Source organism: Branchiostoma belcheri, unplaced genomic scaffold, assembly GCF_001625305.1.
Source record: "Branchiostoma belcheri isolate BF01 breed outbred unplaced genomic scaffold, Haploidv18h27 scaffold238, whole genome shotgun sequence".
NCBI classification, from domain to species: domain Eukaryota; kingdom Metazoa; phylum Chordata; class Leptocardii; order Amphioxiformes; family Branchiostomatidae; genus Branchiostoma; species Branchiostoma belcheri.
In genome coordinates this window covers 72,350-94,504 of record NW_017803841.1, presented here as the reverse complement: position 1 = coordinate 94,504, position 22,155 = coordinate 72,350, and the positions used below count along the sequence as shown (strand labels likewise).

Genomic DNA, 22,155 nt, shown 5'->3' with positions numbered 1-22,155 from the left:
CTTTGGACACACCGAAAACGTTCAACTTTCCGTTTTCAGCAATAAAAAGTCATTCATTTATTAACATCTAAAGAATGGATTATACCTCCACAGACGACTCCGGCGTCCTCCTTGTGTGAACAGTCATTCTGTCCCCAGGGCTCAGCAGGACAGTCTCCCAGGTTCGTCTCGGTTCCTTCACAGGCCACCTCGTCCAACCAAACACTCCCAGAACCCTCTCTAAAATGGCCCGCCAGTTTCGCCTCCAGGGCCGTCCCGAAGCCGAGCTGCCTGCAGACGACATGCGCGTCCTGCAGGGCCCACCGGTCATCACAGACGGAACCCCAAGGGCCGGTCCCGTTCCGCACCTCCACTCGGCCTGCAAGCGGGGTGGGGCCGCCGGCAAGACGGACCTGGAAACCTGTAAAGGTGAACCGTTACGTTTTTAGAGATAACCCAGGTTTTAGAGTAGCCGTTAATTCCGATTAGGATTCGACTGAAAATTGTAACTGCTAAATCCTAAAGTACAGTCTACATCAATTTATGAATATAAAGTGGATAAAATGGATCCCCCAACTGTAATACTGGAGTTTCTTACCAGCGCCAGAGCTTGTAGATTCTGTTGTGACAGGTGACGGTGTACTGGGACCTGTAGTAGCAGTAGTTTCTTCAGTAGCTGCATTTCCATCGCCTTGAGAAGTCGACCCTGACCCAGTAGAACTCATGACCTTACTTGTCGAGACCACTAGATAGTTTGGCGCAGTCTCCGTTCTTGCCGAAACCATAGCCGTGGACACTGGCTGTGTCAGGGATGTCGTCATGGTTGGGTTTTCGCCTGGTCTCTCACATGGACACTGATGGTTAGAAAAGTTATAAGTTACAATAACTTTGTTGTGATACAGTTAGCTATCGATTTTTCCTGCGGTCTTGTGCAGTATGAATGACCCACTACGTCTGCCACGTGACCACAGCTGTCGATCGAAGGTAGCCTGCGGTCAGAAGATTTCTACAAAACGTTAGCAGCCTTGGCGGTGTGCGTTTAAAGTAGGCTTGGAGATTGTTGGGGCTTCAGTATAGTCTCTCTTTTAGTGGACTAACTCGCCTGGCATGCTATCTGTATTAATTGATTAATAGGCCAATTTCTACTCTTTCCAGCCGTATCTGAAGCAGGGTAGAGACTAGTCATAGGTTTAGTATAGACGAGGTGCATGAATAATTACTCCGTGAAGGAGGTCATGGCCTCCGGACGGAGTTTTTGGGGCACTCGTTTTTTCGTGTTCGCAGCTAGATCACATCGTTCCCTTCAGAGAAGGAAACACGCCATTCCAACAATGCATTTCGGTTTCTGTTCTGTAGAAGATATATACGTTCACCGGAAGTACCAATTCAGTTTGAATCATGGCGGCAATAGAGGTGAATCGATCTACTGTAGCTCCTGACTTCTCTTCTTGTAACATCGTAGGTTTGTACTGCGTTGAGAAACCATTGTACATGACGTGGGAAAGCATTGATATTGTCTCTGTAAACCTTCGGTACTGTCACATTTCGCTGGCCGCCTCACTGAGACAGCGACACTGGGCGCTGATCGCCGATAGACAACATTGGGGAACAGGTCACCAAAAGTTCCCCGCACCCAAGCTGCTTCGTGTGACCAGCAGTTGTGTGGTAAAGGTGAGTCTCTACCACCCATTATTGCACTCTGTTTTGTGTGTTTAGCGTTCTCAGTTTATTTCTTACGGACAGCCAGCGGTCGTTTCGTATATCGGGCGAAGGGGGAGGGGAGCAAATCACATGTGTACGGAGGTCGAGTGGATGCTGGGGCATGCTTTTAACAAGTCAACGTAGAATCTACATCACGGATGGAAATGTAAAATGTTGTTTATGTACGTATACTAAGTTTCTAGGACTGTTCGGAATCCTAACATTATGGACTACATCTCCGATGTAGACAAACCATAAATTCCGCGTAGACATATGAAAAGACAAAGACCGAAGCCGTGTGGTGTGTCGTTATGTCCGTGATTATACACGTTGTTTTCCTTTCACCGCAGCGGGTTTTATATTGAGGTAAATTCATGATTCCGAAACACCCCTATTTCTGTAATCCCGTGGAATAGTGTGGTAGGCGAGGTTCTGTAAGCAGATATTAGGCGGTTGTTGTGTATAATCATTTGCGAGTATCTGTTTGGATTATGACTTCTTGTGACTGTGATTGTGACTGGTTTGCATCGACTACGACACCTTATCAAATACATGATATGTAAATGAAGATATTGTTATGAACTAGAAAGGTAACATTTGCAAGATGTTTACCTCAGGATGGTCTCGCCTACCATTTATAACTTTATTGGGAAGAAGGATGGGAGACTATTTTGCTTATGTTGCTTACTTTTAGAGTATACTATAGAGTAACATTAACTGGGAGATTGGGAGATTTGAACGTGTTTTTTTGTTTTCAGGTATGTAAATGATAATTATGATGAGAGTTATTACCTTCGCCAAGAATTGACGAAGGTTATGTTTTGCTGGCCGTGTGTCTGTGTGTGTGTGTGTGTTTGTGTGTCTGTGTGTGTGTTTGTGTGTTTGTCAACAGCATAACTCGAGAAGGCTTAGATGGATCGTCTTGATATTTGGTAGGTGGGTAGGTCTCGATGAGACCTAGAACTGATTAGATTTGGGCCCCATAGCGGCTTCTTATTGTACTGCAGCTGAACTTCCGGTTTTGATATCTCGTGATCTGGACATGCTAGGGTCATGAAATTTAGATGGTAGATAGCTCTTGGGCTGGGAATGAAGTGACATGAGTTTGAGCCCCCTAGCTTCTTGCTCTGGAACTGCAGGGGCGTTAGTTGAAAAATGTTTAAAGGCTGATAACTCAAGAACCGATTGATGGATCGTCGTGATTTTTGGCATGTAGGTAGCTGAAGTGATGCTTGACATAATGATATTACAATTATGCAAATATCAATGTAATTTGCATAATTAATGAGGAAATTCTATAAATCAGCTGCATTCATGATAGGACTACTCAGGTAGTTTAAGGCCTGTGATTCCAAGGTGGTGGCGGTAAAATATGCATACGCTTGTAACTTTTGTTTGGTTAGCCGTATTTTAAAGAAATTTCACACAGTACTATCACTACTTATGTTTAATAAAATGATTGTGCATCTCTGTTGGTATGCTGTATTTTTTGGGTTAAAAACCCACATTTTTGTTAATAAAATATATCTTTATTTTAAGAGCCCCGTCCTCGGTGGAGTTTTCATTCTGGACCTTCATATTTCACCGTATTACAGCCAAACTAATATAGATTCAATTTATCCGTCGCTATTTTGCAGTCTATGAAGGCATCATAATTTATTTGGGTCAAAAATAGCAAAAAATGATAATTTTTTCCTATTTTTTGGCCAAAAAACGCTGTAGAGAAAATTCCTGTATGATTAAACAAAATAGCGATGGATAATTTTCTTTAACAAGCGATTAGATATTAAAAGTAACTGATATTCTTGACAAATCTGCTGTCATGACAGAGGACGAAGCCCCTACATGTGACTACACGCAGTACTTTAGAACCGCCGACAGCGCCCTCCGCCGGCTTCCGCGAAATCGAATACCCGATTACGTCAGGGATCTCCCTGCAAGCGCCATTGACCAATCAGGGTGCGTTACCCTAGTTACAAATGGCGGAGCCGGCAAGGCCTTTTCGGAAAATTTCGTATTTGGCTCCTTTTCAATCTTTTTTCTGTAGTATTTCATTCAGACAATCATTAATAACAACATATTTGGATAGTTCATGGTTTGCTTAGGTGTATTCATGTAAAAAAAGACAGAGAAATAAAGTTTTTGTAGCAAAATATTGCATTTATTCACTCAATTGGACGAGAGGGGTTTCCCGCGGTTTGATTAGTTACGTCACCTGCAGCCATGTTTCGTTCAGTTTATACGTGTGGATTTGGTCGTGTTGTTTTAAATCAAGTTTTCTGTGATAAGAGTCTTAAATCGTGCATANGGTGCGGTATAATACGTATACGCTTGTAACTTTTGTTTGGTTAGCCGTATTTTAAAGAAATTTCACACAGTACTATCACTACTTATGTTTAATAAAATGATTGTGCATCTCTGTTGGTATGCTGTATTTTTTGGGTTAAAAACCCACATTTTTGTTAATAAAATATATCTTTATTTTAAGAGCCCCGTCCTCGGTGGAGTTTTCATTCTGGACCTTCATATTTCACCGTATTACAGCCAAACTAATATAGATTCAATTTATCCGTCGCTATTTTGCAGTCTATGAAGGCATCATAATTTATTTGGGTCAAAAATAGCAAAAATGATAATTTTTCCTATTTTTGGCCAAAAAACGCTGTAGAGAAAATTCCTGTATGATTAAACAAAATAGCGATGGATAATTTTCTTTAACAAGCGATTAGATATTAAAAGTAACTGATATTCTTGACAAATCTGCTGTCATGACAGAGGACGAAGCCCCTACATGTGACTACACGCAGTACTTTAGAACCGCCGACAGCGCCCTCCGCCGGCTTCCGCGAAATCGAATACCCGATTACGTCAGGGATCTCCCCTGCAAGCGCCATTGACCAATCAGGGTGCGTTACCCCTAGTTACAAAATGGCGGAGCCGGCAAGGCCTTTTCGGAAAATTTCGTATTTGGCTCCTTTTCAATCTTTTTCCTGTAGTATTTCATTCAGACAATCATTAATAACAACATATTTGGATAGTTCATGGTTTGCTTAGGTGTATTCATGTAAAAAAAGACAGAGAAATAAAGTTTTTGTAGCAAAATATTGCATTTATTCACTCAATTGGACGAGAGGGGTTTCCCGCGGTTTGATTAGTTACGTCACCTGCAGCCATGTTTCGTTCAGTTTATACGTGTGGATTTGGTCGTGTTGTTTTAAATCAAGTTTTCTGTGATAAGAGTCTTAAATCGTGCATAGATAAACATTCCGCTTTTGTTTCATTACTTGGAGAGAATTTTGAGTTTGCTGACAACGCCAAATTTCGCCAGACCGGCCACCAAGTTCACAAGAGGATTTTCGGTTCGCTGAGTGGTACCCAAAGGTACAAGTACATTGAACACTTTTCTTTGTCTTCCTTTAAAGCGCTGCCAGAGCAAGAAAGGGCTTTGCATCGTTTTAAGAATTGCACAGAGTGTGTGAAATCTAAGCACAAACCGTTCAGTGCTTTCTGGCCAAATTCAAATGTTAACAACACTGGTGTAAACAAAGCTAGGTTGAGTGCTACGGACTCTGCTAGGCAGCTGTACAGATCTATCAACGATAAGTTCGAAGCCACACACAATATCTCGTTTGGCAAAGCCCTGACGAAAATTCCAGAGGCGAATGTTCAAGTGAAAAAAACAAGAGCCCAGAAACAGAAGGAAAAGAGAGATACATTAAGAAGATGCATACGAAGTACAGAAGAGAAGTGGGCAAAAACAGATGTGGCAAACTTCTTAAGCACAAGAGAGAATTTCTGCAAACGCCAGCAACGAAGAATGGCCCAATACTATGAAACTCGAGAGGAGGCACAAACGAGGGCAAAAGCAAGAAAAGCGAAAGAGAAGGCAGGTTTGAAAAAGCCCAAGCGACACTCACCTAATTGGAGAAACCTTGAGTTTGACAGAGAGGGGCTGCTGACACATGTCAAATCCTTGGCAAGTGGAAGTAAGGTAACTGTTACATGTAACGTTAGAAGTCATTGCAGCTCCTAGCCTGTTCCATAAAGAAGGTGTTTGCAGTTTGATAATAAAGTTGTTTCCTATTTCCTGGTTTGAAAGTGTTGTCTTATTCTTTGTGCTTGCACTGTTTTCAATCAAACAGTGTGACTGTTGCAATGTTCAAATGAACAGTTCATTTTACTTTTAGCTGTAGGTGTTTATAGACATGTGTTATTAATGGAACCATTTATCACAAACAGCATTACATATATCTGTCTATTTAAAGGAGCCAGTCTTTAAAAAAATAAAGGCTCAGCATCTTTACATTCATCACACACAACACTCACCACAAGAGAAGGACTACTTCACTGGAAACACAATTACATAACAGCATTGCTATGCCAGTTAACAGTTGAAAAAATCATTCCACATAAAGGATACTAGTATATGTATAGAGAGTAGGGTTTAGAAGCTCTAAGAACATGAAGAAGAATATTGTATACAAAATATCTATGTGAACATAGTATGTATCTACTCTCTTTTTTATCCCTATGCATTTCACACAGCTGTCAATAGTACTGTATATGGAAAATAAGACATACATGTACATATATTGCCTCTTGGTCTTTACAATATTTCCAAAAAACACATTAATGAATAATATGCAATATCTGTCAGGCCCAAAATACAATTTGATGCATAATTACATACCAGTTAAAAGAATGACCTGTAATATCATAAAGTAATGACTAAAGGTACATTTTCAATCATAAATCAGGATTTATCTGGTAGCACAGGGACTTGTCAGTCTTAGGCCCTGCATATTTGAAGTGGCTGTCATTCCAGAGAGGCCGGGAACAGTGATAAGTGGTGTATCAGCTTGCATCTATAACAAAGGAGTGATTTACAGATGTCAACATGGGATACTAGTATAATCATTACAGCAATCAAACAGTACAGCAGTGATAAAGTATATCAACTCCAATGTCTTTTTTGTCATCCTCATTTTACATCGTAACTCCTGCATTATAGAAGTCAGTAATTGAACTTTGAAGAGGGATGGACATAAATAGAATCAAACACAATAATTGTGAAAGAGTACTTTATACTTCCATACATACATGTATTAGAAACTACTGTTAAACTGCCCAAAACTATATCTAAGGCAAATCGACAATAGAAATGGAAGATGTTGCCTTAAATATACCAGGTATTCAGAAATAAATAGAAGGAATCTAAAATTACAGTGTCCATAAATATAACCTACCCATGTACTGATGGACTCCAGAGATGAATGTAATGTCAGAGGGCAAAAAGAATGTTGTCTAAAACAAATCATATCTGCTCCTCTCAGCATACCACAAATTGATACATAGAATAACAGCATATTAAGTATACTAAGTACCTCAGTTGCTAGCAGAGTACAATGGACAATGGAACTGACAGCCTTCTGCTAAAGTAGCACCTGCAAACATAAAGAGTACGAAATCATTAAAAAAAACATATCAAAGTACTCACTGGGGTTCATTATTAATCTGTAAAATACATATACAACTTATGTAATATACTGAAAATTCATCCTGTAAGGATGTCAGAAAAATGGCTCTTCTCTATCTGGCAAGCAGACCAAGCAGAATTAGTTCAAATGTTACATGTATTTTTGTTGAATGCCACAACTTTCACAAATACCTACCTAGTTCCATAACCGACACTGGTCACCAGGGGGACAAGGCAGACTTTGCAGAGGTGTAGCCAGGTCTTCCTATCTTGGGCTGCTGTCAGGGGTTGTGTCTATCACTAGAAAAGTGTAGTGGAAAGAAAGAAGTTGTGTCAGGTAGGAAGTGCCGATAAAAGAAATCAAAGCCATATACACACTCACATACACATACACATACACATACACAACACAGTGTCACACACACACACACACACACACACATGTGCTACCCACATACATAACAGTGTCACATGTGCACAGACACACACACACATTATCATACACAGCACACACTGTCAAACACACACAGATGCCACACACATACATAACAGTGCACACATGTGCACACACAACACAGTGTCACACACACAGAGATGCCGCACACATAAGTTTCACATGTGCACACACACAGTGTCACACACACACACAGATGCCACACACATACATAACTGTGTCACATGTGCACATAGACAAACACAGTGTCACACACACAAACACTTAATAATGTAATTAGTTGTAAGAAATGGCAAGTCGATATGATAACTGAAATGAATATAACTTAAACAAAATTCATCAAAATATAGGGTTCTTGCCTTATGTGTTATATTGTACTATCACATGCAAAGAAAGAGTGGCAGGCAAAGGGATTGAAATAGCACCTACACACTAGTATACTCAGCTGAATTAGGAGCTGTGCAGGTAGTTTGGATGTGTACAAACTCTCAATCTGCATCCCACCACATATACATGTAGCATGTAGTGGCATATATATGTCACAGTAGAGATGGTTTAGTACCAGTGCATTGTGCAGTAAAAAAGATTTTGAGCCCTGCAATGGAAAACTTTCACTATATCTATTACTAGTACATGGGAAGGATCAATATTTGCAAGTACAACGTTTTTTGTAACCTGCCCGGTATCCCCCCGCTTAAGAGTAGACTGGAGATAAGAACCTAGTGGGTGATGAAAAAAAGAATTGACTTTAAAGATATCTAGAGCAGCATACCTCAATCAAATGCTCCCGGGTATCCCTGGCCTCTACAGCAATGGTGGTACCTGCAGACACAGACCAAAGTTAAATCCTAGTACACTCAGTTATTAAGCATATAGCTGACCCAACAAAACTTAATGATATGATTGGCTATAATCATATCTAAGCCATATACCATACAGATGTAAATACAAATGAAATGTATTGGTTTCCTCTTCTTCCTGTCAAAGGATCTTGCAGGCGAAGACCGTGTGAATTTCGTCCTCATTACAGCACTAAAATGTATAAAAATGACTTACAAGTACAATGTATCACGAAACGACATCAGTGTATCTTACATCAAAGCGAAGAAAACACATTTAGTGTTACCAAGGCACAGACTTTACAACCGAAAATATTACACAACAGTTACTGTGATCCGTGTGTTGGTAGCTGTTAAATGTACATTTTGGGCTCTGGAGCCAGTGGTATTACATCAAAATAGTCTGAAATTAAGCATGGAGATGCCTTGGACACGTGTTCACAGAAAATCACGATTTTGGCATAAATTACTTTAAATAGTGTAAAATTAGGCTTTTTTGCTATTTTAGGACAAAAATGTAGATTTTGGGCTCCTGTGCGCCAACGTTAATTGCAACCAAATGACTCAGTTGAAGTTTGGTATAGGGGTGCCTTGGACATACATCACAGTAAAAAAAATTATCAATATATGCAAGATGTATGCATGCAAATGAGTTACATAGTCACACGTATGCAAATACACGAATGCACAACAGGTAAGCACACACAACAAATACACGTATACACGTATGCACAACAGGTAGGCCGCACACAATGTATAATTCCTACTACACCCAGGACATTCTCCATTACTCTGGCCTTTCTCTACTGTTTTGGTTCACTCTCAACATTCTCTGTCACTCTGGCCATTCCTTATCACTCTGTTCACTCTCTATCTCTTTGGTCGTTCTCCATCACTCTGGATGAGTGAACAGTGATAGAGAGTGAACAGAGTGATAGAGAGTGAACAGAGTGATAGAGAGTGAACAGTGATAGAGAGTGAACAGAGTGATAGAGAGTGAACAGAGTGATAGAGAGTGAACAGAGTGATAGAGAGTGAACAGAGTGATAGAGAGTGAACAGAGTGATAGAGAGTGATAGAGAGTGAACAGAGTGATAGAGAGTGAACAGAGTGATAGAGAGTGAACAGAGTGATAGAGAGTGAACAGAGTGATAGAGAGTGAACAGATGATGGAGAGTGAACAGAGTGATGGAGAGTGAACAGAGTGATGGAGAGTGAACAGAGTGATGGAGAGTGAACAGAGTGATAGAGAGTGAACAGAGTGATGGAGAGTGAACAGAGTGATAAGGAATGACAATACAAATGATCTACCAAGAAGTCAACGGCTTCAAACGTTCTGCTGCAGTACCATCTGTAAATCATATAAATAGGCTATAAAACATTCAAATATATGCTATAAATTGCAAGTTAATGTTGGGAAACGAATTACTAATGACATAAAATGTCTCTTTCCCAATCATAAAATAAAGTTCCATTGTTACCGTAACAGGCTGCTTGGGAGCCCAAAATCTAGCCATTTTGAGGTCTCATCAAGGCCTACCCACATACCAATTTTCAATACAGTCAATCCATGGCTTCTCCAGTTATCGTGTTGATAGACAGACACACACACACACAAGACTGCTAACGAAAACATAACCTTCTTGGTGGAGGTAACAATTACACGCACAAGAAATAATAAACCTACAAATTCCCTGCAAACACAACAACTTTGTTGATTTATGAGTTTGCATTTATCTAACATTGGTTGACTTAAACACATGGACATGACCTAATGCAGTCCTTTCATAGGCCAAACTGACTTGAAGTTCACATTTACAGATCGTATATGCAGACCTGGCAAGGCGGCATGGTATTGGTGACTCACCACATGCGAGCATGATCGTAAAGGAATTCCTCTTAGATGAAAAGGTTGATCTGCAAAGATTCACAACTGTGAGAAAGGGAAAGAAACCCAACGCACGCAGAAGTCTGCTAAGTGTGTACAGTGAGGTGAAAGGGCCTAAGACAAGGCCTAACAAGGAAATTAGAGAAGATATCAGATCAATGTTGGAAGAAGGAGAGCTCTCCATGGGAGAGCTTATTGTACCACAAAAGCATACCAAGGTGACACTAAAGGAAGGAAAGGTGGTACAACAGGAGGTGACTACATCCGGAAGGAAAGTACCACTAAAGGAAATCCTGGATCGTCTGACAAAGAGGCACTTCGAAGATGGGCTTCTACGGCCAGTTGAAGATTATGAAAACATGGATGTAGCTGCTGTAAATCGTCTGCTTGAAGATATCCATGAAAATGATGACACCTTGTCTGTAGAAGAGAAAAGAGAGAAGCTGAAGAGGTTGAGGAGCACACGTCACTTGTGCAGATGGTTGGATCACAGCAGCCTTCTCAATACTGGCTACTTGTTGGTTACAGTACATGTCCTGTATGACCCTGCTGTGTTCTTCACACCAAAAGAGCTGGAACAGCAGGGGAGGGGACTGGTAAACGTCCAGGAAATAGTGGAAAAGCCTGAGGTCTACCTGCTCGCGAAAAGCAAAGCAAGTGTAGCAGAACAGCTGCTATACTCCAAATGCCAACGTGAAGACCTACAGAGTCTGTCTGTCACCAACCAGTACAAAGGCCTGCACATACATAACAACATGCGATTCTTCACGGGTGACGGTCCTGCCCAGTGGATCGAGTGTGGCGAGCAACACATGGGAAGGTATGGTTGTACAGCTGGGTGTGGTGCGGAGATGGATCGGTTTGTAGACCTTGGATATTGCATAAGGAAAGAGGTAAAGACCCTGGAAGAAAGGAGGCAGGTGGTGACTTCCCTTCCTACCGGCGCTAACAAGAAGAACGGTGGTGTTTGTCCTTTTAAAGGTTTGAAGAAACATGAAATCGTACAGAATTTGGAGGCAACTGGCACAGAATACGACATCACTAGCAACAAGCCCGAATTGGATCGACAACTGAAAAGCCACCTACAAGGGGTCAGTCACGTACCCGCGCTGATCTTCGGACAGCAGGAGAGTACCTTGGCTCAAATCGGTCTCCCCCGATATGAAGTGTCTCCGTGTGAGACACTTCATCTCACAAAGGAACATATCAAGAATGTGTTCGAGGAGCTGCCGCACCATCTTAACCAACAAGACAAAGCCACAATGACAGACACCCTAAATATTCTACAAAGTGAAAAAGAACAACTGAGAGGTGTAGACTATCGAAAGCACCTACTTATCACTACAGCTTCTTTGTTTGAGCACCATGCGGACAGCAAGGTATTGGAACTGATGTCAACATTGTGCAATATCGTGCACATTTGCTATTCGCTTGAGAAGGAACGATCGCCCCGGCAGATTTTGCGGCTTGCAAATCAAACCTACATGCACTCTATGCTCTTAAGGGAAGTTGTTGGAACGGCAACAAAGGCTATCACAGCAAGAAAGATGTATGGAACCTATTTCCATTCCCTTTCCATACACGCACCCATGTTGTATCGACTGATCAACCTTAGATCGCTGAATGCGGAGGATCAAGAGAGGCTATTCTCCAAGCTGAAAGGGATATATGCGGCTACGTCATCGCGGCGACCAGCTGAGGATGTGGGAATGGGTGTGCTAAGGCTACAAGCAGAGCTTGCCCAGCTCAACACACAGTCAAGAGATGAGAGTGAAGTCAGCAGCCTAGGGCGACACCTGCGAACCATGCTACCTGAAGCAAACACCCTTATTCCCTGGTATATGCTTACAAGGAAGAACCTCAGCTGTCACTTCCAACCTCATCTTGAAAGACTGGCGGACTTCCTGGAGAGTGGTGAGGGTGTCTGGTGGAGGAGGGCAGAAAGTGGAATAGAGTTTTTGGATGGACCTCTTGAAGATGATTTCAAGCTGTCACCGCCCTTACATCACTACAGATCCATCAGCTTCAAAGAAGAACAGCAATACCTGCTCAACAAGTGGCAGATGTGTGTAGCAAAACTGAAGAAGAAAGAGCTCATTCTTCCGCATATCCAGATAAAGGTGTATGACGCAGAAGGTGACAGTGTGAGATGTATTGCCACTGGCTTGTTACCTGCATCCTGCCCCTCTGAGACTGATAGCCTTGAAGAACCGGTCCACCAACATGCTCCAGAATTAGAGGAACAAGAAGAAGATGAAGTCACATTCATCGAGTTAAATGCAGGGAGTGAAGACAGAGAGGAGCTGGCAGACAGAGATCTGGCAGACAGAGAGGAGCCGGCAGACAGAGATCTGGCAGACAGAGAGGAGCTGGCAGACAGAGAGGAGCTGGCAGACAGAGAGGAGCTTGCAACTGACAAAACCGACATGTACAAAACAACCCTCTGCAAAAATCTAAAAATCATCTTAGGTGTCTGCCCCTCATTGAAGGACCTGGATCAGACAAGGGAAAACTTCAAGACGAGACCAAGCTTGAAGGAAGAGTAAGTATACTGTATTCCGTGTTGAGTCACCTTCAATACCAAAAAAAAAAAAATTATAATCAGTTTCCTTACATTACAAATACAATATTGTGGATTTTTTTACAACTTTATCAGAACATTTATTTTCTTAAGGCTATTACAATATCGGTGCATCATGTTTTGGTTTTATAATGTGGTAGGAATGTAGCTTGAAAGTGGAATGTATGATAATCATTGTTTTGTGGTAGACAGGGTGGCAGCTTCTTTCTTTATTACCGGTATCGGTATACGGTACAACTCATTCAGGCCGAGGTTCAGGTCCAGAGGATCAGATCCAAGTCTGGTCTTGTAATTTACATTCATCCCAAAAAACACAAAAAATCTAATTAGCTGCCAAAACTAAGCGTTTAGAAGTACATTGAGTATCCTTCAGTGTTGGTGGTGTTTTTGTTTATTTGGATCCTTTGTTTTGACGTGTCAAAACAGGTATAACAGGAAACTAGCTGCTGTCCAGTCTAGCGTGCTGAGAAGGTACGGTGAATTGAAGGAGGCCATTAAGGCGTGGGAAGTGAAGTTCTTCCTTTCAAACAACAGAGAGCCCAGCTTTGACGATGCCAAGAGTCAACATATGGACTACCTGCTCAAGAAGAGAGACTTGGCTACAAAGTTTTTGGACCACTGGAAGATGTCTGCTTTGAAGTAAACTCAGGTGTGTAAACTACATGTGTGTATCTCATGAGATTAAACTATTAGCCACACTAATCCATAAAACATTTGTATACATGGAAAAAGATAAAATACATACTATTAGTTTTTACCAGTCTTCCAAAGTTTTGTTTACCCATTAAGTTTAATGAAGTGTATAGGAGGAAAACATATATTTGACAAGTATATATAGTCATTAACTCACTCACTCAGTCCTCTTCAGTACCAGAATCAGGAAGTCCCTCCATCAGGGAGCAAGAGCAAGGGGAGCAAGAGCCTCGGTGAAGTACCTCCGGATCCACTGCTTCCGGTCACCTGTAGTTAGTTTTCTTCACCTCTTTCCATGAGGTGTTGGCTGTTGCTAGGTCTTTGCTGACATCCCTGTTCCTTTTCCATTAATGGTTCTAGTCTCGTGCAGTTGTAGTAATGGATATAGTGGGCTTCTTCAGGGTGTGGTCTGTCCACCTGTGGAATCAAACAGCATTATATCATTACCCTTGTATGGAGACAAACTAGTAGTTTTGTAGTGTAATATTATGTACTATTAGTGACTTGGGCACCCTTTCCTTACGGTCCAATGTGGCAGGAGGCCTGGATTTGGTCTCAAGAGAGATTCCACTAGAGCTTAATGTAGTGGAGTGAGGTTATGAATGAACACTTGTGCTGTGCATAAAAGCTCGTGCTTTGTGATTGAAATTGTGTTGCAAGCTCTCTGCTTAAAATGTTACTATTCTGGAGCCATGTTCTGGAGCACAGTTTAGGTCTGTTCCACATTGTGATGAACTGTATTTAAATGATTTGGTCACAATAACAGACAATACACAGGTACAAGTGCCAAGCATAAGTTCATACAGGTCCATATACATGTAGGTACAGTAACTGATACACTAGCATTCTGGACTGTTGAACTTGAACTCAAAATTCATTTTTGGGAATATACAAACTGTACATGTAGGTGCACAGGTGACCTGAGAATTTTGGTGCTCAGAAAGAATTTTGGGTGCACAACATGATATAATTATATATTATAATATAATAATAATAAAGTGGAATGTCAGCAGAATGTATTTACATTAACCCTAGTGCCTTGACTTCTACAACAAGGCCACACCCAGTTAATTCGTTGCTTCTCGAAATTCGCCTGTCCATTTTTTAAAAAATATGTCCAGAGTTGAGAACTAACCCCAAAACATGTATAAATGGTGACAGTGATGATGATGAAAAACAATGTCCTTTATTCAGAATCATAGTTAATATGTCAAAGGAAGGGATTTAATGCATAACACTTCGCCAGGAAAGCGGTCGGGCTGGTACCTCGGGCGATACGGAATACCCCGTGTTGTATTCTATATATATCTGTACTACAATTACAACATCCAATTTTCTTATGCATTGCAGTTTTACATCAACTTTTGTTAAGGTCCAAAATGTTTCCAGGATTTCGGAACTCCATACTCATACAATTATTCAGGCATATTGGTCCCCTGTCTCTATCTAGTATTAACCACTTTTTTTCCCTTTCTTTTTAATTTGGATCAAAACAGGTACAACAGGAAGCTAACTACCATACAGTCCCAGGTCCTAAGAAAGTATGGGGAAGTGAAGGAAGCCATTAAGGCATGGGAAGCACAGTTTTTCCTCTCGACCAACAACGAACCCACCTACGACGATGCAAAGGAAGAAGGTGTGGACATCCTCTACAAACAGAGGGATCTCCTGTAGAACTGGCCCTAATGCCACCGCTTGACCACTGGGCGGGATAGAAAAACAGTGGGTTGGGAGGGGGGCTGGCATCCCCCTCCTGTAGAACTGGCCCTAATGCCACCGCTTGACCACTGGGCGGGATAGAAAAACAGTGGGTTGGGTGGGGGGCTGGCATCCCCCTCCTGTAGAACTGGCCCTAATGCCACCGCTTGACCACTGGGCGGGATAGAAAACAGTGGGTTGGGCCATAATGCCATCCGGCACCACTGGGCAGAATACTCAGTACTTTGCAATTTAATTTAATTTGATTTGATGTATGTAAGAGAACAAAAGTAGAATGAGATCATTCCTAATTTCCTGACTCACTATTAACTATGAAATCAAAGTATGGGCTGCCATTTTCTGAACAATTTAGTCCCATCTGTACTGACTCCCTCTTGATTTCTAATTGTGATGGCTTATGAGTCTCTAATGGCATAATTATCAAACCACCATAGAAACCATTTCTGTGATAAAGACTTTGCCTGATATCATAAGCACAACAAACCTTAATGTCCCATTTGTACCCCCATTTTTAGTTTTTACTTTTAGCCAAATACTGTGGAAAATGGCATTCCAATTGCTTGAAATAGACATGCTAAAGATACAAACATTTGTCCTCCTTACTAAAATTAGTAGTTTTTAATGAATTTATAAACATCTGCTTTCATCTGGAGAAAGCTCTTGTGGACATTGTCTACTTCGGTCTCAACAACTTTAATTTAGAGAGCTGTTCTGGTTCTCTGAAGAAGAAATTAATAAGCCAGGGTGCAAAAGAAAACATGCCAGTTTATGTAACGTTATACATTGTGTAGCTGTACTACAAATCAGAATTGAAGGTTGCCAATTACTCTGAGTTGACTACAAATCCTGCAGCAAACTCAAATATATAATTGTACTGTACTAGGTTCTGATATGTTATGTTATGCTATGCTATTAATGCTGTTACTATTAAATGTTCCTTGAATGTTCATCTTGAATGTAGCCTTGAATTATAGAATGAAATTATACCAGAGTTTAGCTTCCAAAGTGCTTGAACTTGAAAATTTACTTCGTGAACTGAGGCATGATAATTTGAAGCCTTCCCATTAATACCTAATTGTAAATATATGACCATTTTCTTGTATAAGTTGTTCATAGAATAATTAGAACAGTGAATCTTAATGTATATTATAGAGCCTCAAAAAGGCCACATAATGGAGTTCTTGTATAAAGATACATTTTCGCGGATTGAACACTTCTGCAGTGTCCACACAAGTTACACAAATATATATATCTAAGGATCTGTCTAGAATACTGTAGAATATAACACTTTAGAGAACATTGTAAATGACATTCCCACTTTTAATACCATCTTTATCCATTATACATTGTATTTAGGATCTATGCTGCCTCCAAGAAGTCCTGCTTTTAGAGTCAATTATACTACTTAGTACATTTATAACAATTTCCAAGTTACCAGCTTTGCTCTGTTCCAAGACGTTCTTGTAAATAGTACATTGTTGTAAATGCAATTGTTCTTTGGATATTGATGTTGATGATATTCTTGTAAAAATAAACAAGTCTCTACATTACAGAGCAGATTGAAGACATCCTCAAGCTGGCTGCCACATTCATCCTTATTGAATCATAATGTGATAAATATGTAAATACATTTGAGTGCACCTAAACATAGATTAAAAGTTGCAAATATAACACACAGAAATAAAGTAACATAGAAGTACATGTATCTACTTACTAGTATGTGTGACATAAAACATTTTGTCATCTGAATCATATATTTGGCACTCTGGACTTATAAACAGTCACATGTGACAGAGATAAAGCTGTATTGAAAAACTATATTCATACAATATGTATCAATCTTACCTAACAATACCCAAGCCTGCGACATAGACATAGTAGCCAGCAACAGTAGGAAGCCAGTGGTAACTACAGAGGATAAGACCCCACATATCGATACAAAGTTCACCTTGACTTTAGTTTATCTCGAGTTCTTTTGTTAGCCATGCGCCCAATGGGCTTACCTTGATAGATTCATCCAACTTCTTGTAAATGTCTTTATTCGAAACAAATAGCAATATGTTTTTTAGAAGAACTACAGTGAGAAACAATATCTGTGTAGATTTCCCCACAGCATTCACAGTAAGCTTTCCTTTGATGTTTTCAGCATTTGGGGGTCTGTGGACTACATTTTGCATGTTGTCATGTTGGGTACTAAATAGAAAAGAAGTACAAGAAGTCCATTCATGGTCACTAAACTCCTTATATATTGGAGCATACATGCCTGACTTATCTTCTATTTTAATGAAAGGTGACTTAAGTGGACGTGAATCAACTGTTTGACATATTGGTGTCTCCTTCAGGTCCTTGTCTGCAACCAGTGATATGTTGAAGTATGATGTATCCACTAACTTTTTCCCAAAGTTGCACAACTTGTCCAAATCTGTCTGGGGTGACAAAGACGCAAGTATACCCCTTCTATCAAACATAATAGAAGTCGTCTTCTTGTCTAAAAATAGGTCTATTTGTCCTCCCTTTGACTGTATTGCCCTTTGCAGGGAACATGACTTTTTATAGTTGTCCTGGTTTGAAGAAAACCTAGTGTGTAGAAGTACAATGCCCAATAATGTCCATGTACATTTCACCACAACATTCACAATACGATGGACCTTTTTTGGTGATGTTTCCAACATTTTGGGGTTTCTGTTCCAGCATATTGCCATGTTGAAAAGATGTACATAATGTCCATTCCCTATCAGAAAACTCTTTGTACACTGGGCGGTACATCCGTGATGAATCCTCAAACTTAACAAATGGTGACTTCAGTGTCCTTGATTCTGCAGTTTGGTAAGGCATACTAGTAGGTATCTCATTGTCTGAAAGCATTGAGACATGGAAAAATGACATGTCAAGTAACCTTTTTCCAGATTTGTACAGTTTATCAAGATCTGCCTGAGGAGATAAAGATGTAAGAATGCCTTTTTTGTCAAAGACAATGCATGTTGTGTTCCTGTCGAGGAATATGTCTACTGCTCCTCCTTTAGACATTATGACCCTTTGCAAGGAACGCACCTTTGTTGAGTCCATGCCGACTTCATACAGGAAAACTCTGTCATTGACAAAACATGTACTACCATCCAAAGTCTCTAGTACATTGCCTGTAGAAACCTCTGGGCTAGGAGTGTCAACAAAAGGTGCGAGATGCACCTGAGAGGAGTCATCATTTACAGAATTGGATTTGTCCATTTCCCTACTTCCATCTTCACTCGAGGAGTAACATAGAGCAGGACCGGCGTCAGTGTTCTGGAGAGCAGGACCGGCGTCAGTGTTCTGGAGAGCAGGACCGGCGTCAGTGTTCTGGAGAGCAGGACCGGCGTCAGTGTTCTGGACAGGCTGCACTAGAGTTAAACCTACATAGTGGGTAACACGCCCGCTGCCCAGCCTACGCTTTTTGAACTTTCCATTAAATTCATGGTGAAGTATCTTGGAAAATGTATTCTGCTCAATCTCAATAGCTGTGTCTCTGGTAAAGCGTTGCACAATGTCCTTGAGTTGGAGTCCAGATGTTGTTGTAGTTGTAGTTGATACATTATCTTGAATCCTAAAAAGGTAAATAAGTTCATTATTTTGTGGAATGAGAGTAACATAATTGTGAAATGTTTTTTAATGAACGCTTTTCTCAAGTTGGTGCTGTGTTCCATTGATTTTCTTTGGCTAATTTCCCTTTTTCACTTTTGTTTGCTGTGCTTGTTATCATGGCAGAAAAATGCAAATTCAAGTACTAAATAATAACAAATACATGTATGGCATAATGTCCCACAATGTTTAAAAAATATATACATTAAAAAAAATAACCCAAAGTGCCAGTCTTGGGACATCTGTCAGCATTGACACAAGTACATGCTACACAAACCATATTACATACAACATTATAATGTCCTTCATAATTGTGGCCGTCGACAGTAGTATCCAGTGAAACAGTCAACCAGTTTAAAACGAGATTGGATCGACACTGGGAGCATCTGAAGTACGAAGAAGCCGTCTAAGACCAGTGACCACAACAGGCGGGAAGAAGCCTTACTCGACTGTAGACGGTATCAAGGTATCAAGGTATAAGGAATATAAAACATAACGGTTTTATATATCTCATATAAGTTATACTATTATAGTATTACTCACCATTTCAAAGACACTCTATTGAGAGTGTTGGAAAACATCTCGACTTCTTCTTGTGTGTCTTTGAAGATCCTTGGCTGCAAATGGTCGTGCCTAAATTATGCTCACCCGTATCTGAGCCGTCCACGCGTTCAATACGTGCGACAAAAGATACTTTTGAGTAACTTCTGCGTCCTTCACGCTCAAGTTTACCGGTTGACCTAATTACCCACAACACACTGCTGCAGTGGAGTCCATGTCCCACAAGCCACTGCTGCTATGGAGCGACTCGAAAAATCTGCTAAATATGATAGATACGCCTGTAATGACGTCCCTCGATAGAGTGAAATACATTAGAAACTGTGTTAAATGGGCGACTACTATTGTAAATTATATACAAATATAATGATTTTGTGGTATTGACGTTTTCAGGTTGGACAGATATGCTCGGTCCGAGGCAAGCGTATTTTGCTATTCATAAAATCTTACCTTTCTCAGCTGAAATCCCGTACAATTGGTGGTCGGTGGTCAGACGGAGTTGACATGATGGCAGCACTGCTCCGTATGGCCTCATTGGGGTCTAAAACCGTTGCAGGAGCGGCTCGATCTCAAAGCCATGTGGCCGCAAAACAACTGTTAACCGCCGAAATGAGTCCTTAGCATGGTTCACAGAATTTATCATAGCGCAGTCAGAATCGGGAAAGCCAGGCTAAAATATATGTCGTTGTAATCCTTACAAGTCAGGGAACCTTGGGAAGTTCACTTGAAGATCACACTTGTACACAAAAACGAGCTTTGTAGCGTCAAAGTTGACCTTTATTCGCTAGCTAAGAACTCATTTTGGCGTAGGTTTTCGAACTGTATGGGGGTTTCCGTGATACCGCTAATCCCATCTACTTCCGGGTCACGGCTTACGAGGTTCGGTTACTAGTATATTACACGCCGAAGAGCGAAGGAAACGTTGCGGAGTGAAATTTCATGAAAAAAAGCTCTTAAAAAGCCGCGCCTATTAAGGTTTCGCAACTTCTTCCCAAAAATCCAATTACGCTTTGGCGAGTACTAGTATATTATGGTCTGCCCTCCGTGTCTATCATATAAATGATACACGTAAACGTCGGGTCGTCTTCGAAGTACCTTATGTATCATTTCAATTATCATTCAACTACCTAGGTTTTCCAAAGTCGGACTGACTTCCAATATAGTAACCCCACTATCATATCTACGCATGTGTGAGACGGGTACACTGTACCAGCAATCATTTAAATAGCTAATAGAAGAGTTACCACTTGGCTCTTAAAAAGCCGCGCCAATAAGGTTTCGCAACTTCTTCCCAAAAATCCAATTACGCTTTGGCGAGTATATTAGGGTCTGCCCTCCGTGTCTATCATATAAATGATACACGTAAACGTCCGGGGTCGTCCTCGGAGTGCTTTTTGTATCATTTCAATGATACGTGTATATAACTACCTAGCTTTTCCAAAGTCGGACTGACTTCCAATATAGTAACCCCACTATCATATCTACGTATGTGTGAGACGATCAAAAAATCCCTTCACCTTTGGCGAGTACTCTTTCTCGCAAAGGCGATTATGGTCTGCCCTCTGTGTCTATCATATAAATGATACACGTAAAAGTCGGGTCGTCTTCGAAGTACCTTATGTATCATTTCAATGATACGTGTATATAACTACCTAGGTTTTCCAAAGTCGGACTGACTTCCAATATAGTAACCCCACTATCATATCTACGCATGTGTGAGACGATCACACTGTACCAGCAATCATTTAAATAGCTAATAGAAGAGTTACCACTTGGCTCTTAAAAAAGCCGCGCCAATAAGGTTTCGCAACTTCTTCCCAAAAATCCAATTACGCTTTGGCGAGTATATTAGGGTCTGCCCTCCGTGTCTATCATNTAAATGATACGCGTAAACGTCCGGGGTCGTCCTCGGAGTTGCTTTTTGTATCATTCAATGATACGTGTATATTAACTACCTAGCTTTTCCAAAGTCGGACTGACTTCCAATATAGTAACCCCACTATCATATCTACGCATGTGTGAGACGATAAAAAAAATCCCTTCACCTTTGGCGAGTACTCTTTCTCGCAAAGGCGATTATGGTCTGCCCTCTGTGTCTATCATATAAATGATACACGTAAACGTCGGGTCGTCCTCGGAGTGCTTTATGTATCATTTCAATGATACGTGTAACTACCCAGGTTTTCCAAAGTCGGACTGACTTCCAATATAGTAACCCCACTATCATATCTACGCATGTGTGAGACGGGTACACTGTACCAGCAATCATTTAAATAGCTAATAGAAGAGTTACCACTTGGCTCTTAAAAAGCCGCGCCAATAAGGTTTCGCAACTTCTTCCCAAAAATCCAATTACGCTTTGGCGAGTATATTAGGGTCTGCCCTCCGTGTCTATCATATAAATGATACACGTAAACGTCGGGTCGTCCTCGGAGTGCTTTATGTATCATTTCAATGATACGTGTAACTACCCAGGTTTTCCAAAGTCGGACTGACTTCCAATATAGTAACCCCACTATCATATCTACGCATGTGTGAGACGATCAAAAAATCCCTTCACCTTTGGCGAGTACTCTTTCTCGCAAAGGCGATTATGGTCTGCCCTCTGTGTCTATCATATAAATGATACACGTAAAAGTCGGGTCGTCTTCG

General features: G+C 40.8%; 1 protein-coding gene and 1 long non-coding RNA gene across 2 annotated transcripts in view; both read right to left on the bottom strand.

Annotated features, from left to right (window-relative positions):
* Window positions 1-22,155, bottom strand: part of LOC109470875 (scavenger receptor cysteine-rich domain-containing group B protein-like) — a 34,756-nt gene that overhangs the window by 5,593 nt on the left and 7,008 nt on the right. Inside the window, 2 exon segments of the mRNA XM_019769956.1 lie at window positions 86-400; window positions 578-833. Coding sequence (XP_019625515.1) covers window positions 86-400; window positions 578-833 — 571 coding nt within the window.
* LOC109470876 lies at window positions 6,213-20,093 on the bottom strand. Its single transcript, XR_002140285.1, has 6 exons — window positions 19,954-20,093; window positions 13,769-14,028; window positions 8,383-8,432; window positions 7,353-7,456; window positions 7,065-7,124; window positions 6,213-6,545 (listed from the first exon to the last, which is right to left on the bottom strand). It is a non-coding gene; the product is annotated as an uncharacterized LOC109470876 (long non-coding RNA).